At 47.4% G+C, this 16,700-nt stretch overlaps 1 protein-coding gene across 1 annotated transcript in view; it reads left to right on the forward strand.

Moving 5' to 3' along the window:
* HCK (HCK proto-oncogene, Src family tyrosine kinase) overlaps nt 1–16,700 on the forward strand; it is a 49,677-nt gene that overhangs the window by 14,441 nt on the left and 18,536 nt on the right. The window contains exons 2-6 of the mRNA XM_024238865.3: nt 5,250–5,370; nt 6,917–6,959; nt 7,317–7,416; nt 8,220–8,318; nt 13,366–13,469. Of these exons, the coding sequence (XP_024094633.2) occupies nt 5,251–5,370; nt 6,917–6,959; nt 7,317–7,416; nt 8,220–8,318; nt 13,366–13,469 (466 nt within the window). The 5' untranslated portion in view covers nt 5,250. The remainder of the gene's footprint in view (nt 1–5,249; nt 5,371–6,916; nt 6,960–7,316; nt 7,417–8,219; nt 8,319–13,365; nt 13,470–16,700) is intronic.

The following is a 16,700-nucleotide window of genomic DNA, read 5'->3' on the forward strand; positions in this document are numbered from 1 at the left end:
GAGTCAGGGTTTCATCATATTGGCCAGGCTTGTCTTGAACTCCTGACCTCAAGTGATCCACCCACATCAGCCTCCTAAAATGCTAGGATTACAGGCATGAGCCACCGCACCCAGCCCCAGTGACCTTTTTATGAGGAGCCACAGAACAAATTCTCTTTTGAATTTATACTCAAAAAATATTTGTTTCTGTCAACAGACAAATTGCTGTGCTTCCTGGGATCTTATGGTGATGTTATACAAGCTTCCATTTTTATCTTGGCTACTAGGAAGCTCAGAGATAAATCTAGTACTCAATGGTAGTAGCAGTCCCACCCTGGGCTTCTGGTTCAATAATCTTTCCCGTCTATATGGTGTAGAGTAACACTTTTTGAGTCTTGCAGTGCTCTGTATATGGTTTAATATTATAAGCTCCTTCAAATCCTTTTTGGAAGTTGGTTCTTCTTTGGAATATTCTTGACTTTCCCCCAATCTTTATCTATTCAGATCCTCCCTGTTCTTCAAAACCCAACTCATTATCTTGCTGCTCAATTATTATTATAATCAGGTTGCTTTTTATAAGAACTTACTAACATACACATTGGCACATAAATTCATTTTACAAGAGTGGTTTGATGTACATGTTTGCAGTTTGTGTTTTTCACCCATTAAGTATTTTAGCAATCTTTGCATGGCCCCTCCTATCTTTAGCACTCCCTAGTAGCTTATTTTTCTTTCATTCTTAAAATTGTGGTAAAATACGCATAACAAATTTTCCATCCTAATCATTGGCAAGTGTACACTTCAGTGGTATTCAATCCATTCAGAATGTTGTGCAACCCTCACCACCATCCATCTCCATAACTCATTGCATCTGAAACTCTACACCCATTGAACACTAACTCCTCACTTCCCCTTCCCCCAGCCCCTGGCAACCACCATTCTACTTTCTGTATCTCCTAATAGCTTCTTAGTATGTGGCTTCGGGATGTAATTGTGTGTCCAGTCTCCCCTTCTCAACTCAGTCATAGAGCAGGAATGTCCTGATGCTTTTACTTTTTTTTTTTTTTTTGCCCTGTCTTATGGTGCTGACAGACACTTTTACTTCCTACTACATAAAGCATGGCACGCCAGGCATGCAGCCATTCACTCACTGTGCATGGCACTCCTACTGTGTGCCAGGAGGCACTGGGCTAAGCACTGAGGAATGCAGGTGTGAGCAGCAGCCTTTCCTGTGCTGCAGTGATAGGAGCCTTCTCTCTCTGCGTGTTTGGATATGGCAGCTCTGAGCCACAGACGGCTGCTGAGCACAGATGGAGTCATAGCTGAGATGTGCTCTAAGAGTAAAATCCACACTGAGATGTGAAGGCTTAGTACAAAAAAAAAATGTAAAGTATCTCATTAATAATTTTTATATTTATTATAGGTTAATAATTTTGATATATTGGGTAAAATAAATACATCTTAAAATTAATTCACTTGTTTCTTTTTACTTTAAAAAACCTGGATGTAAAAAAATTTTTTTAAATGAAAAATAGGCCAAGCGCGGTGGCTCACACCTGAAATCCCAGTACTTCGGGAGGCCGAGGCAGACAGATCACCTGAGGTTGGGAGTTCAAGACCAGCCTGACCAACATGGTGAAACCCTGTCTCTACTAAAAAATACAAAAATTAGCCAGGCGTAGTGGCACGTGCCTGCAATCCCAGCTACTCAGGAGGCTGAGACAGGAGAATCACTTGAACCCGGGAGGCAGAGGTTGCAGTGAGTGGAGATCGCACCACTGCACTCCAGCCTGGGCGACAAGAGCAAAACTCCATCTCAAAAAAATAAATAAATAAATAAAAATTTAAGAAAATAAAAACCAAAAAGAAATTTAAAATGAAAATAAAAATAAATAAAAATAAAGAAATTTTTTTTAAAAAGGAAAAAATAAAATAAAGTTTCAATTTTAATTTTTAAAAACCTGGCTGTAGAAAATTTTAACTTATATTTGTGGCTCACATGACATTTCTGGGCCTAGTGACCATGAACATGGACATTTCTGATGCCCAGTCCACACCAGGCAGTAGACATGGTTCTCTCATTTAGGGGGACAATCACATTTTACACAAATTTGACTCCTGCCAGTGTATCACTTTTAGAAAAATCACACTTTCAGCTGGGCATGGTGGCTCATATCCCAGCACTTTGGGAGGCCAAGGTAGCAGGATCACTTGAGGTCAGGAGTTCAAGACCAGCCTGAGCAACACTGTGAGACCTGCCCCCCTCTCTGCCCCCTGTCTCTTCAGAATATAAATTTTAAAAGATTAGCCAGGCATGCTAGTTTGTAACTGTAGTCCCAGCTACTAAGGAGGCTGAGGTGGGAGGATCACTTGATTCTGGGAGGTCGAGTTTGCAGTAAGCTATGATTACACCACTGCACTCCAGCCTGGGTGACAGAGCGAGACTGTCTCTGAGAAAACAAATCACACTTTATTGTGCAAAAATGGAACTCATGGGAATTCCCTATTTTTAAAAAAAAGCGAACTTCTCCAGTGTTGCAGTATCTCTAGGCTTGTGGGCCAGAGGAATTGCAAACTGTGCTTGCTTCATGATCCGGGGCAGTGTCATGTCTGCCAGTAAACAGAAATGGTTGTGGTTAATGTTTCTGCAGCGCTTACTGCATGCTGGGCACTTTTACACTCATCAACTTGCTCAGTGCTCACCACCACCCTGTGAGGTAGAACCCTCGCCACCCTTTCTCAGAGATGGCCTTGGATTGTGAATGAACACAGGTCTTCTGAGACCCCTCCCTCGGGACCCTGTGGCCATCTCGAATATGTACATTGATCACATAAGTGAAGCATACAAGGTGCTCAACACATGTGAATTGGAAATCACAAGACTCACAGCTGCAGATCAGTGGGTGCCCAGAGAGGTAGAGTGAGCTGCCCTACCTCACACGGAGCTGCTCTTCCCAGAACATCTTTATGCTGACCAAAACATACAAAATGTGATATAATTTTATGTCATATATGCCACACAAGATGCCTGTTTAATTTCCCAGAACTGTAATACACATTTATCTCAAAGAGAGATGCTGGTTTCAGTTTTAAATGCATGCAAGTACATTATAAATCTGTGCTTAATTGTGATAATTTTTCAAATTAATGATCCAGCACTCCAAGAGTCTGAATGTGTTCCTTATTTTATTTCCAAAAGACAAAGCAAAACCGCTCAAGTCTTGAGGTGGCAAATCTTTCCCAGTTCCCACCAGAAGAGGCAAATCCTTGTAAATAAAAGGAATCCTTTTTCGTTTTTAAAAGTAACTCATCTAAGCCTAGGAATTTGGGGGTTTTTTTCTTAAACCACAAATACATGTTTATTTTTAACAAGATAAGTATAACTGAGTTCTAACTGCTTTAGAAGAAAATGGCAATTGTGCAGAGATGAGAAAAGCAAGCACTTCCTTATGTGGTTGTCACAGCCTGCCTTCTCAGCAAATGTGTGTGCACATTTTGAGAAAAGAAATGAAACATTTCTTCCACATTTACAATTATGTTTTGACTCTACTTGGAGTAAATGTGTTTTGTTTAAGCATCCTTAAATTAATTGAATACAGCAGCAAAGTCTGCAAGCTCTACCTCCAAAATGTCCCCCAAACCTGTCCAGTGCTTACCTCCTCTCTGCCCCTACCCCGCCCTGGGCCATCATCATCTCATACCTGCACAATTTCGGCAGATTTCTCACAGGGCTCCCTCCCCTGCTCCCTACTGTCCCCGCCTCACTCAGCCACCGGTGGGATTATTTAAAGTGCAAATTGAATCCCATCATTCTCCTGCCAGAAACTTTCCATCATCCTTAGAATAAAATCCAAAGTCCTCACTGGCCCTACAGGATACAGTGGCCTCATCACAACCACCCTCTTCCCTGCCCATGAGCTTCAGCCACACTCTCCTGCTTTCAGTGCCTCCAACTTCTCTCCAAGCACATGCCAGCCTCAGGGACTTTGCATTTGCTGTTCCCTCTGCCTGAAACACTCTTCCCCAGAGTGTCCCCTCACTGGCTCCTTTGTGTCATTTAGACTGCAGGTTCTGTATCCCCTACTCTGACAGGCCTTCCCCAAATGCCCTGCCTAAAAGAGCCAGACCTGTTGTTCCCCACAGCACCCTCTCTTATTGTCCTCACACTTTTCATTAACTCAATTTGTCCTGTTATTTATTTGTTGGCCTGTTTATTGTCTCTGTCTCCCATTTGGCTGCAGTTGAGTTCCTGAGGGCGTGAACTTGCTTCTCTTCTTCACAGTTTAGAAAAGTGCCCAGTAAATGCTGGCTGTGTAAATGGATGGATGAATTACCAAATAACTCAGAGAGAGACAGAGAGAAAGACAGGAGGAATAGTAAGAGGAAGAGGAAGAAGAAGAAGAAGAAGAAGAGGAAGAGGAAGAGGAAGAAGAAGAAAGAAGAAGAAGAAGAAGAAGAAGAAGAAGAAGAAGAGGAGGAGGAGGAGGAAGAGGAAGAAGAGGAAGAAAGAGGACGAGGAGGGAGGATGGAGGAGGGGGAAGGAGGAGGAGGGGGAGGAGGAAGGAAGGAAGGGAGGAAGGGAGGGAGGAAGGGAAGGAGTTATAAGCAATTTATAAATTGATACCAGTAATACGGTGCCTTGACAAACTAGATTGTTTGAGCCATGTTATGTGACCTCATCTTGTTATTTAATATAAAAATGGCAATTTATCTTCTGATAATACTGTAGTTTTTCTGTAGTGTTTGCTCTGAGCCTGACATTGCACTGAGTATTTCACCACCGTAGGTCATATTATTGTCCCCATTTTGCCGATGAAGACCTGAGAGGTGGGTAGGGGGCAGGAAAGTGGTCAGTGAGGTGCTGGTGGGGTGGAGGGGCCAAGGATGAGCTGAGGCTTTCTGACCTGAGAGCCGGCAGTGCCCACCACCCGCTCTGCCCCCCAACAGCTCTACCTGTTACATTTCTGTTATCCTCATGCCATCTTCTGAATAAACACCCATCACGCTGGTCCTTGGTACCCATGACAATGACAGCTTGTCAGCCCTGGGCCAGTGCTGTGGCACGTGGACATGGGGAAGCCCAGAGGGGGCAAGGATGGAGTGGGTGCCGTGTGGGGAGGATGAGGGTGCATGAAGCTGGCAGGGGAGTTAAGACTGGGAAGGCCAGTGGGAGCCAGCCGGGGACAGGGGACCTGGAACGCCAGCATCAGAAGACTTCCCCACATGAGGCTCTTGGTAACCGGGGCTCACCTCCCTTCTGTCTGCTGCAGGATGGGGTGCATGAGGTCCAAGTTCCTCCAGGTCGGAAGCAATACATTCTCAAAAAGTGAAACCAGCGCCAACCCACACTGCCCTGTGTACGTGCCGGATCCCACATCCACCATCAAGCCAGTGAGTACGGGAGGTCCCGGTTTCCCTGGGGGCTGCCGGATGCTGCCCCAACATTGCCCTAACAGCCTCCTGTCCTCCCAAGGTTGGGCAGGGTGAGCTTGAGGTGAAAGGGAGCTGACTGGCTACCAACAGTGCCCTGACTCGACTCTCCGGGATGCAGCACCAGCATGCATAGGGGCAAGGAAGTCACCTCTCTTTTCCTGCAGCCCAGGCTTGGCCCCTTAGCCTGGGCTCCACCGAACAGGTGTGAGTGAGCATCTCAGGCCTCCGGCCTGGGTGGAAGCAAAAGCAGTGCTGAGAGTAATGAGTGACCAGTAATAATAGCAGCTGAAGTGACAATGTAATGGTAGTATCAGCAGCATCGCAAAAATACAGTAACAATTGTCATAGCAATAGTACCAACCATAATTGCGTGAGTATAAGACCAAGAGTAGCAGCAGGAACAACAGCAAGAGTTGTAAAAAGAGAAGCAGTCATGCTAGGAGAGGTATTTACCAACTTCTTTTATGTTTATACAGAGCTGACTATGAATCAAGCACTGTTCTAAGCCTTTACGGTTATTAGCACCCTAATCCTCACAATAATCCTATTGTGTGACACACAAATACATTCTTCTTGAAAATAAAAACACAGGCTAGGTGCAGTGGCTCACACCTGTATTCCCAGCATTTTGGGAGACTGAGGCAGGAGAATTGCTTGAGCCCAGGAGTTCAAACTGCATGAGCTATGATCACGCCACTGCACTCCAGCCTGGGCAATACAGGGAGACCCTGTCTCTTTAAAAAAAAAAGAAAGAGCTGCTTAGAACACCATAGTTTAGGTGTCACTTCCCCTTTGCATGGGCACTTGGATTGTTTCACATATATAACGGAGCCTTTATTTATGGAATATAAATCACTGGTGGGCCTATGATTTCTTCAAACTTAGTCGGAAAACACTGATCTGGACCAACCCCTTCACTGTGTGTTGGGGGGAGGGGTCAAGCAGGATTCCCCGGTACATCCAAGACCGAAGACTGAGGCCACAGCTCAAGAAACCTGGATCCTGGCTGGGCACGGTGGCTCACTCCTGTAATCCCAGCACTTTGGGAGACCGAGGTGGGCAGGTAACCTGAGGTCAGGAGTTCTAGACCAGCTGGGCCAACATGGTGAAACCCCATCTCTACTAAAAATACAAAATTAGCCGGGCATGGTGGCATGTGCCTGTAATCCCAGCTACTCGGGAGGCTGAGGCAGGAGAATCACTTGAACCCGAGAGGTGGAGGTTTCAGTGAGCTGAGATCACACCACTGCACTCCAGCCTGGGTGACAGAGTGAGATTCCATCGCAAACAACAGCAACAACAAAAAACCTGGACCATTTTGTTTGCTGGCTCTGCCCCTAATGTGCTGTGTGGTGCCAGGCATGTCCCCTGCCCTACGTGGGCCTCCTCCCACAACATGCAGGGCTAGGGTAAGATGCTCTTGGGTATCCTTCTCAACACAGACCTTCCATGGGTCCCCACACATTGGTCAGATTCATTCTTTTCTCCCATTTCTTCCCCACAGGGGCCTAATAGCAACAACAGCAACACACCAGGAATCAGGGAGGGTAAGTATCTATGAGCAGATGCAGTGGAGTCACATGTCCTGCAGAGGGTTCAGCTAGGTTCTCCCTCAGCTTGAGGCATAAATCCCAAACAGTCAAACCCCTGTCGAGAATCTCCAAAATTTCCTCTGAAGTACTTTGCACAGGCTATTGTGTTTCTAGAATGCTGTTTAGTAACATGAACAAAACATATTTAGCTTTAAACTTGAGAATCACACCCAGCATGGTGAGATGCCTGCTTATACTAGGAGCCACATATTGATGGGTGCGGAGCTGTTCCAGGTGCCGGGTGAGGGTCACCCAGGGCTGTGGATGCACTTAGATGAAACCTCACCCTCCGTGTGTCTCCCTTCCCAACAGGCTCTGAGGACATCATCGTGGTTGCCCTGTATGATTACGAGGCCATTCACCATGAAGACCTCAGTTTCCAGAAGGGGGACAAGATGGTGGTCCTAGAGGAGTGAGTCCCCATCCCACTCCCCCTAAGACAGACCTGCCTCCTCTACTCAACTACGTGCTCTTTTGTGCTTCCATAAAGAACCTGATAGATGGGCTATCTTATCCTGGGTATAAATGTCTAATGAGAAGCTAATCACAATAGTGGAGGAAGGGTTTGCTGTCAACCTGGGTGAAGGGGACTGTGCACTTACTAAGAGTATACATCCAGCCTGGGATGAACAGGTGAAGCTTTCTCAGGGAAGCCTTTCTAGGGCTCCTGTGATTAAGCCACCGGCTTTACCTGTGGACCAGGCCCCATCGAGTTGAACTTGCATTTGGAAATCCTTGGATCTTTGAGTTTGCACCTCCGATCTCCTACAGCCTTCACCATCGTGGGTATAGTGTCCAGGATGTGCTGAAGCCCGAGAACGGGAGTGATCATGCCTGGTCGGACCCCCAAGCCCACTCTCCCCTATTCTCAGCCCCAGCTGAGCTATTCGGAGTCTCCATGGGCACAGGACCCTGCCATGGGTATAGCTAATAAGACCAAAGCTGCAAGTCCAGGGAAAAGGAGTGGAGCCAGAGACCCAGGGCTCTGGGCTGTGGACAGGGTGATTCCAGACCCTCAGATGCACAACAGGAACTGTTGTAAGGATCCCTACCCTAATCATGGGCACATGCTGGGGCTGACATATTCACGGCCCTGTCCCTCACCCTACTGGCTTTCTGGAGGCAGGGAGTTTTCTAGGTCAAGGCTGGGCAGCTTGAGGAGACTGGAGGATGATCCTTCTGTCCCTAACACCTTTACTCCCTCCTGTCCCTCAGATCCGGGGAGTGGTGGAAGGCTCGATCCCTGGCCACCGGGAAGGAGGGCTACATCCCAAGCAACTATGTCGCCCGCGTTGACTCTCTGGAGACAGAGGAGTAAGTATCCTATTTCCTACCTTCCAGAAAGAGGCATGAGCAAAGCCAGCCTTGTTTGCAACTCAGGACGTCTGCACACACTGTACCACTGCCTGGTACACACTCTTCCCAGGGCTCTGGGCTCGGCTGGCTCCTTCTCTTCCTTCAGATTTCATCCTTCCGGTCAGGGAAGAGAGGCTAAAGTGGGTCCCAGCTATGACTTTGTCTTGTGGAAACCTGTTTTAATCCCTTCTGAACATGTTTTACTAGCAAAACGACCTGGTTTCTTTGGTTGGTTACACGTGCATTCTCTGCCTGCCCTGCAAGGAAGAGAGCTGGCGAGAGCGGGGACTTTGTCTGCTGCTGCATCCTCGGCACAGGCTGGCATGCAGTCAGTGCTCAATAAATATTGTTGAATGAACCACATGGTCTTACCAAGGAGGGTTTCTGGAGAGGTGAGACAGCTCACACCTGGCCAGTCATCCCTCATTTGTTGTTTTGTTTTGTTTTGAGACAGGGTCTCACTCTGTTGCCCAGGCTGGAATGCAGTAGCACCATCACAGCTCACTTCAGCCTCAGCCTCCCCGGGCTCAGTTGATCCTTCCACCTCAGCCTCCCAAGTAGCTGGGACTACAAGTGGGCATCACCATGCCCAGCTATTTTTTTTTCTTTTTTGTATTTTTTGTAGAGAGGGGGTCTCCCTATGTTGCCCAGGCTGGTCTCAAACTCCTGGGCTCAAGTGATCCTCTCGCCGCAGCCTCCCAAAGTGCTGGGATTATAGGCCTGAACCACCGCACCTGGCCCATCCCTCATTTGATTCATTCGACAAACACATGCTCATGACTCTTCAAGCCCTGTGCCAGCCTAAGGGGCTGTGGAAACAAATAAGATATATACCTACCCTCAAGGAGCTCTCCGTAACCCATCGTTCTTGGCTGTGGGTTCTTCCTGGGTCTAGCTTGACTCTAAAAATATACTTCAATCATCCATCCATCCATCCATCCATCCATTCATCCATCCATCCATCCATCCATCCATCCATCATCCAACAGATACCTGTTGATTCCCTATTCCAGGAACAGAAGATGACTCAGATGGGTCTCCCTGCTGGAGATGTTCTCTGTATGGTGGATGAGGTTGATGAGTAAAAAGATGACTACATTGTGGGGTGGCAATATATCCCATTAAAAACCAGCCAATCAAAAGTTGACAAATGACAGTCCCCATTGTTTTGTCTCTTCTACCTCCTCTTTCTAGCTAGATGGTACTATGGGTTTGGGATGCTTGTCTGTTAAAAATGAAAACGCTTAGGCTTTTCCCATTATAAAGTCACCCCCGTCTGGCCGGGCATGGTGGCTCACACCTGTAATCCCAGCACTTCAGGAGGCCAAGGCACACAGATCACCTGAGGTCAGGAGTTCGAGACCAGCCTGACCAACATGGTATAACCCCATCTCTACTAAAAACACAAAAAAAATTAGCCCGGTGTGGTGGTGCGTGCCTGTAGTCCCAGCTACTCGGGAGGCTGAGGCAGGAGAATCACTTGAACCCAGGAGGTAGAGGTTGCAGTGAGCTGAAATATCACACCACTGCATTCCAGCCTAGGGGACAAGAGTAATACTCTGTCAAAAACAAAAAACAAACAAACAAACAAATAAAAACAATTATGCCACCCCTTCTTAGTGATCATGGAACTGGGGGCTCTTAGCTGCTTCTCTCTCCTTCTTCTGGGCTTTGCCCTAGGTCATCCCATGCTCTGTTTCTCCACTCCAAGGTCTGAACACTTACAGAATCCCTGGGTCACCTCATGTGGTCCTTGCAGCAACCATGGAGGAGGCATGGCTGGTATTATTTCTCAAAGGCAACATAATTGCTAAGTGGAAAATGCAGGGTGTAGACAACATGAATGGGGGGTTATCATTTGCAAACAAAGGCAAAATAACCTGGGTGGGGGGTTCTCAGACATGAGCAGCATCAGCATCACCTGGATTGCTGGCTAACAAGTGCTTTCTGGGCCCCACTGTCAGATTCCGAATGTGCATTTGTAACAGGTTCTTGGGTGAGGCAGCTGCTGCTGCTGCTGCTGCTTCAGGGACCCAGCTTGGGAACCACTGATATAAATATGCATATCTGGCCAGGCACGGTGGCTCACACCTGTAATCCCAGGACTTTGGGAAACCGAGGCAGGCAGAACACTTGAGGTCAGGAGTTTGAGACCAGCCTGGCCTACATGGTGATACCCTGCCTCTACTAAAAATACAAAAATTAGCCAGGTGTGATGGCAGGCACCTGTAATCCCAGCTACTCAGAGGCTGAGGCATGAGATTCGCTTGATCTGGGAGGCAGAGGTTGCAGTGAGCCGAGATGACGCCACTGCACTCCAGCCTGGACAACAGAGCGAGACTCTATCTCAAAAAATAATAATAAAAATAAAAAATGAATAGACATATGTGTCCTTTCAGGGCACTCAGGGGTCCTTGTGCCTGAATCAAGAAACTGCTAACAGAGGTTGCCTCTGGGGAGCACAACTGGGACCTTGGGAATCAGGGCGGGACGGAATCTTAGTTTCTCTCATGCCCCCTTGAAATAGGCAATACTTTCAAATGTTTCAAAATGCAAATGTGGGGAAGCATGCAGAAGAGAGAGTGAAAAGTCTTCTTCCCAACCTGTCCCCAACCAGCCACTTCCCCTACCAGAAGCAACCAGTTTCTCGTGAGTCCTCCCAGACGCTTCCTCCTTATATAAGAAAAGACATCTTTTCCTGCTTATCTCACACAAGTGGTAGATACCACACACACTGTTCCATACCTCTCGTTCAGACCTTCCATGCAGCACCTAGTTCCTTTTTTTTTTTTTTTTTTTTTTTTTTTTTAGATGGAGTTTTACTCTTGTTGCCCAGGCTGGAGTGCAATGGTGCGATCTCGGCTCACTGCAACCTCCACCTCCCGGGTTCAAGCGATTCTCCTGCCTCAGCCTTACGAGTAGCTGGGATTACAGGCATGCGCCACCACGCCCAGCTAATTTTGTATTTTTAATAGAGACAGGGTTTCTCCATGTTGGTCAGGCTTGTCTCGAACTCCTGAACTCATGATCCGCCTGCCTCAGCCTCCCAAAGTGCTGGGATTACAAGTGTGAGCCACTGCTCCCAGACACCTCCTTCCTTTTTATACCACAGGGCGTCTGTCCTGTAGATGTCCTACCGTCCATTTAACCTCTGCCCTATACAGTGGTCACTTAAGTTGTTTCCAGTCATGTACTGCAGCGAATCTCCTGGTGTATATGTCATTTCTCCCTTGTGCAATCTATGGGATAACTTCCTAGGAGCAGAATTGTCAGGGAGACAGTTCTTTTTTTTGAGACAGAGTCTTGCTCTGTTGCCCAGGCTGGAGTGCAGTGGCGCGATCTTGGCCCACTGCAAGCTCCGCCTCCCGAATTCACACCATTCTCCTGCCTCAGCCTCCCGAGTAGCTGGGACTACAGGCTCCTGCCACCATGCCCGGCTAATTTTTTTTTTGTATTTTTAGTAGAGACGGGGTTTCACTGTGTTAGCCAGGATGGTCTTGATCTCCTGACCTCATGATCCACCTGCCTCAGCCTCCCAAAGTGCTGGGATTACAGGTGTGAGCCACCGCACCCGGCCGGGGGAGACAGTTCTTACTCTTACATTGTTGAATATTTTACCATGGCACAAGTCACTTTACAACATGAAAGCAAAGAAGGTAGGTGAGCAACATAGCATGGTGATTCAGAGCTTGGGTTCTGGAGTTAGACTGCCTAGCTTCAAATCCTGCCTCTACAACTTCCCAGCTGTGTGACTCTAGGCAAGTTACTTGCTCTCTCTGTTCCTCAATTTCATCATCCATAAAATGGGTCCAGGAGCGGTGGCTCATGCCTGTAATCCCATCGCTTTGGGAGGCCAAGGTGGATGGATCACCTGAGTTCAGGAGTTTGAGACCAGCCTGGCCAACATGGTAAAACCCCGTCTCTACTAAAAATACAAAAATTAGCTGGGTGTAGTGGTGGGTGCCAGTAATCCCAGCTACTTGGGAGGCTGAGGCAAAAGAATCGCTTGAACCAGAGAAGCGGAGGTTGCAGTGAGCCGAGATCACGCCACTGCACTCCAGCCTGGGTGACAGAGCAAGACTCAGTCTCAAAAAAAAAAAAAAAAAAAAAAAAATGGGAATGATAAAGGTGACAACTCCATAGAGCTGTTGGGTGGATAGCAAGATAGATGTTAACTTTCTCCCCAGTTGATAACAGAGGAACCAAAGGCCAAAGAGGAAGGCAACTTGCTCAAAGTCATACTGCAGGTTTGTGTCAGGGCCAAGTTGGGCTGAGGTCAGGTCTGCGGCTTTTTTCCAACTGCTCCTCACCCTAGTGAAGGTGGGAATGGATTCAGCTGCTGCTGCTTGAACTTTTCCACCCAAATATCTCCAATATTCAGGAAGAATGAAGAAAATGTCCCAGGATATGATCCTAAGTATAAAATTCTTTCCAATCTCACATTGTAGCTTAGAAGTTCATGCCAACTTTATATTCAACTCCGTATATGCGGAGGAGGATTGGTTGTAAAGCTAACAAAACTCAGGCCCTTCACAAGCTTCCAAGGTCCCAAGAAGGATCTTCCCCGTGGTCTTGTATGCTTGTGAAACCTGCAAAAGTAAGACTTTGACCACAGCTGGTTAAGACTGCTGTCTGTTTCCACCCTGTCTGCCTGTCCATCTCCCTGTCCCTCACAGCGAGCGGTACTGGAATGACCCATCAGCTTTTTGCACTTGTAATGCTGTATTATTTTTCTTAAAGGAAGTTCCCCCACTCCAAATTGCATAGGCTTCAGTCTCAGCAAACAGGATTCACCTCGGGTAAAATGTCTATTTTGATATCAAAAGAATGACTCCTTCCCCTTCTCTCCCCCAAAAAATCCTTGAGTAAAACTGATGCTGCAGGAAGCCAGACCCTCTGTAGCCTGACATTTCCCCTGGGACCTGCATGGCCACAGGCATCCTGTGTAGGCAGGACAGGACTGCACGACCCCAGGTTCACATTTGTCCACTCCCTTTTCCATCAGGTGGTTTTTCAAGGGCATCAGCCGGAAGGACGCAGAGCGCCAACTCCTGGCTCCCGGCAACATGCTGGGCTCCTTCATGATCCGGGATAGCGAGACTACTAAAGGTGACACCAGCCCTCCCCACCTTGTCCTCCCTGCAGAGGTGCCCCAGGTGGGACTGGCCACCACCCTTCCCTTGGAAAATGCCCTGGGAAAGGCTGAAAAACCCAACCAGGTGCGGCGGCTGCCAGGTTTCTCCTGCTCTTGGCCACCTGAGCTGGGGAGGGTTGAGGCTCTGTGCCTGGCTCTGCCCTTCTTATCCACCATAGCTGCCAGCTTAGGTCAGCGGAACTAGTGCCAGGTGGCTTAGGTCCTGAAAACAAAGGAACATCCAGCTGAAGCTTGATCTTCACTGACTTGTTTTTTCATTTGCTTTCGTTTTTGTTTTGTTTTGTTTTTTGAGACGGAGTCTCACTCTGTCACCAGGCTGGAGTGCAGTGGTGCGATCTCGGCTCACTGCAACCTCCACCTCCCAGGTTTGAGCGATTCTCCTGCCTCAGCCTTCCAAGTAGCTGGGATTACAAGTGCTTGCCACCATGCCCAGCTCATTTTTGTATTTTTAGTACAGACGGGGTTTCACCATGTTGGCCAGTATGGTCTCGATCTCCTGACCTTGCGATCTACCCCTCTCGCCCTCCCAAAGTGCTGAGATTACAGGCGTGAGCCACTGCGCCCGGCCTGTTTTGTTTTGTTTGAGACAGGGTCTCACTCTGTTGCCCAGGCTGGGTTGCAGTGGCACAATCTCAGCTCACTGCAACTTCTGCCTCCCGAGCGCAAATGATTCTCCCATCTCAGTCTCCCGAGTAGCTGGGACTACAGGTACATGCCACCACGCTGACTAATCTTTTCTTTCTGTCTTTCTTTCTTTTTAGTAGAGATGGAGTTTTGCCATGTTGCCTAGGCTGGCCTCGAACTTCTGGACTCAAGCAATCTGCCTACCTCAGCCTTCCAAAGTGTCAGGATTACAAAGTGTCAGGATTGGTTTTTGTTTTGGTTTTTTTAAATACCCATAACAGACCAAGTAGGGGAGGCCAACACAGGAGGATCACTTAAGCCCAAAAGTTCGAGACCAGCCTGGGCAACATAGTGAGACCCCATCTCTATGAAAAATTTTTAAAATTAGCCAAGCATGGTGGTGCACATCTACTCCCTGATACTCGGAAGGGTGAGGCCAGATGATCTCTTGAGTCCAGGAGTTCAAGGCTGCAGCGAGCCATAATGGAGCCACTGGACTCCAGCCTGGGCAACAGAGCAAGACCCTGTCTCTAAAAAAATAAAATAAAATACCCATTACAATGTATCTTATCCACAAGCCTCATTCCTCCTTTCCTCCCTCCATAAGGAAATGAGGTAGGATGAGGTCGCCAGAAGAGACTCAAGCCAGCCTTCTCTGGGACTCTGCTGAAAATGCTCCTTGGAAGCTTTTGGAAGTTTTAATGTCAGGTGACCAGCTTCCTGGAATTTCTGTGCTGCAAGGATGGATTCATGCTGATTGGGTGCATGGATGGCAAGAACAGGCCTGGAAAACATCGTGTAGCTCAAACTGGCATTGATTAAGGCTCATTGCCTCAAAGGAATGAACATCAGTAGGATTCTTATGATTTCAGATTTCATGCGCTAAGTGCACTTTTACTAATACATTTAGGTTCACAACTGCTTGACTCAAATAAGCCAAGTATGTTGTATAAAATGTGACCTCACGATGCCCTGAAGCAAACAGATTTGGGGACATTGATTAAAGGCATGTTCCCCATGTGGCCTTCTACTTGACCCTCAGCTATCTGAATTGGCGAAGCTTTCATGTGGCTAGGGTAATGCTACTCACAACCAGTGTGGCAGCTCAGTGAATGCTTGGGCTTTGTCTCTTCCCACCCAATGAGCCCCATTCAAGCCCCCAGGGGGAAAAAAAGGAGATAAAAAGACAAAGCTGTGCACAGCCCCGAGCTTCTCCTCTCTAGCTGTGCCCAGGACAGCTTTTGGCTTGGGCTAGTCCATCCTGCAGACAAGGGCAGAGGAATCAAAGAAACCATCACAGATCTGTGGGGCAGGAAAATGAGCCTGGTCCAGCTTTCACAGCTCTCTGAGATGGGGCATGGTGGGAATTTTAGCCGATTTAATAAAAGTTGCAGCATGGGACCCGTGAATCCCACCCTGCTGCTTCCTGGATCCTGCCACACCCCATCCAGCAGCAACCAAGCCAGTCTCGCCCCTGACTGGGACAGAGTGGCTAAGAGGGGATCTGGAGCCAGCTGCCTGGATTTGAATCCCAGCTGTGCCACTTACCAGCTGTGTGACTCTGGGTGAGTTACTTCACCTCTCTGGGCTTCAGTTTCCTCATCCGTAAATGAGGATGATGATATTATAAAACCCTTACCCCATGAGGTTATTCATTCATTGAATAAATAATATAATTTATATAGTTATAATTCATTATAATGAATATTATTCTTATTCATTCATTGTTCATTTACCCAGAGTGCTTTGAACTTGCCTGGTATGTATGGTAAGCTATTATTCATTCAACAGTATAAATTGGCCAGGTGAGGTGACTCAAGCCCGTAATCCCAGCACTTTGGGAGACTGAGGCGTGTGGATCACCTGAGCTCAGGAGTTGGAGACCAGCCTGGCCAACATGGCGAAACCTCATCTCTACTAAAAATACAAAAATTAGCCGGGCGTAGTGGCGGGCGCCTATAATCCCAGCTACTCAGGAGGCTGAGGTAGGAGAATTGCTTGAACCTGGGAGGCAGAGGTTGCAGTGAGCCAAGATTGCACCACTGCACTCCAGCCTGGATGACACAGCGAGACTCTGACTCAAAAAAAAAAAAAAAAAAGTTTAAGCTTCCCCAAATCCTATGACATTGTACTATCATCATGGTAAAGAACACTGAGACAGAGGGACTAATAACTTGCTCGAGGGCACACAGCTCACAAATGGCAAAATGGTGGTCATGAGCTGAAAGACTTACGTGTTTCTGCTCTATGTGATAATATAGGGTGGTGCCAAAGTAATTTCAGTTTTTTCCACTACTTTTGATAGCAAAAACTGCAATTACTTTTGCACCAGCCTAATATGTATGTTAGGTTCCCATTGCTGCTGTAACAAATTAATACAAACTTAGTGCCTTAAAACAACACCCATCTATTCTCTAACAGTTCTGGGGATCAGTAGTCTGACCTCACTGGGCTCAAGATGTCAGCAGGGCTGGTTCCTTCTGGAGGCTTCAGGGGAGAATTCATTTTCTTGCCTTTTTTAGTTTCCAGAGGCTACAGCATTCCTTGGCTCATAGTCCCTT

This window comes from Pongo abelii, chromosome 21 (genome assembly GCF_028885655.2).
Source record: "Pongo abelii isolate AG06213 chromosome 21, NHGRI_mPonAbe1-v2.0_pri, whole genome shotgun sequence".
NCBI lineage: Eukaryota > Metazoa > Chordata > Mammalia > Primates > Hominidae > Pongo > Pongo abelii.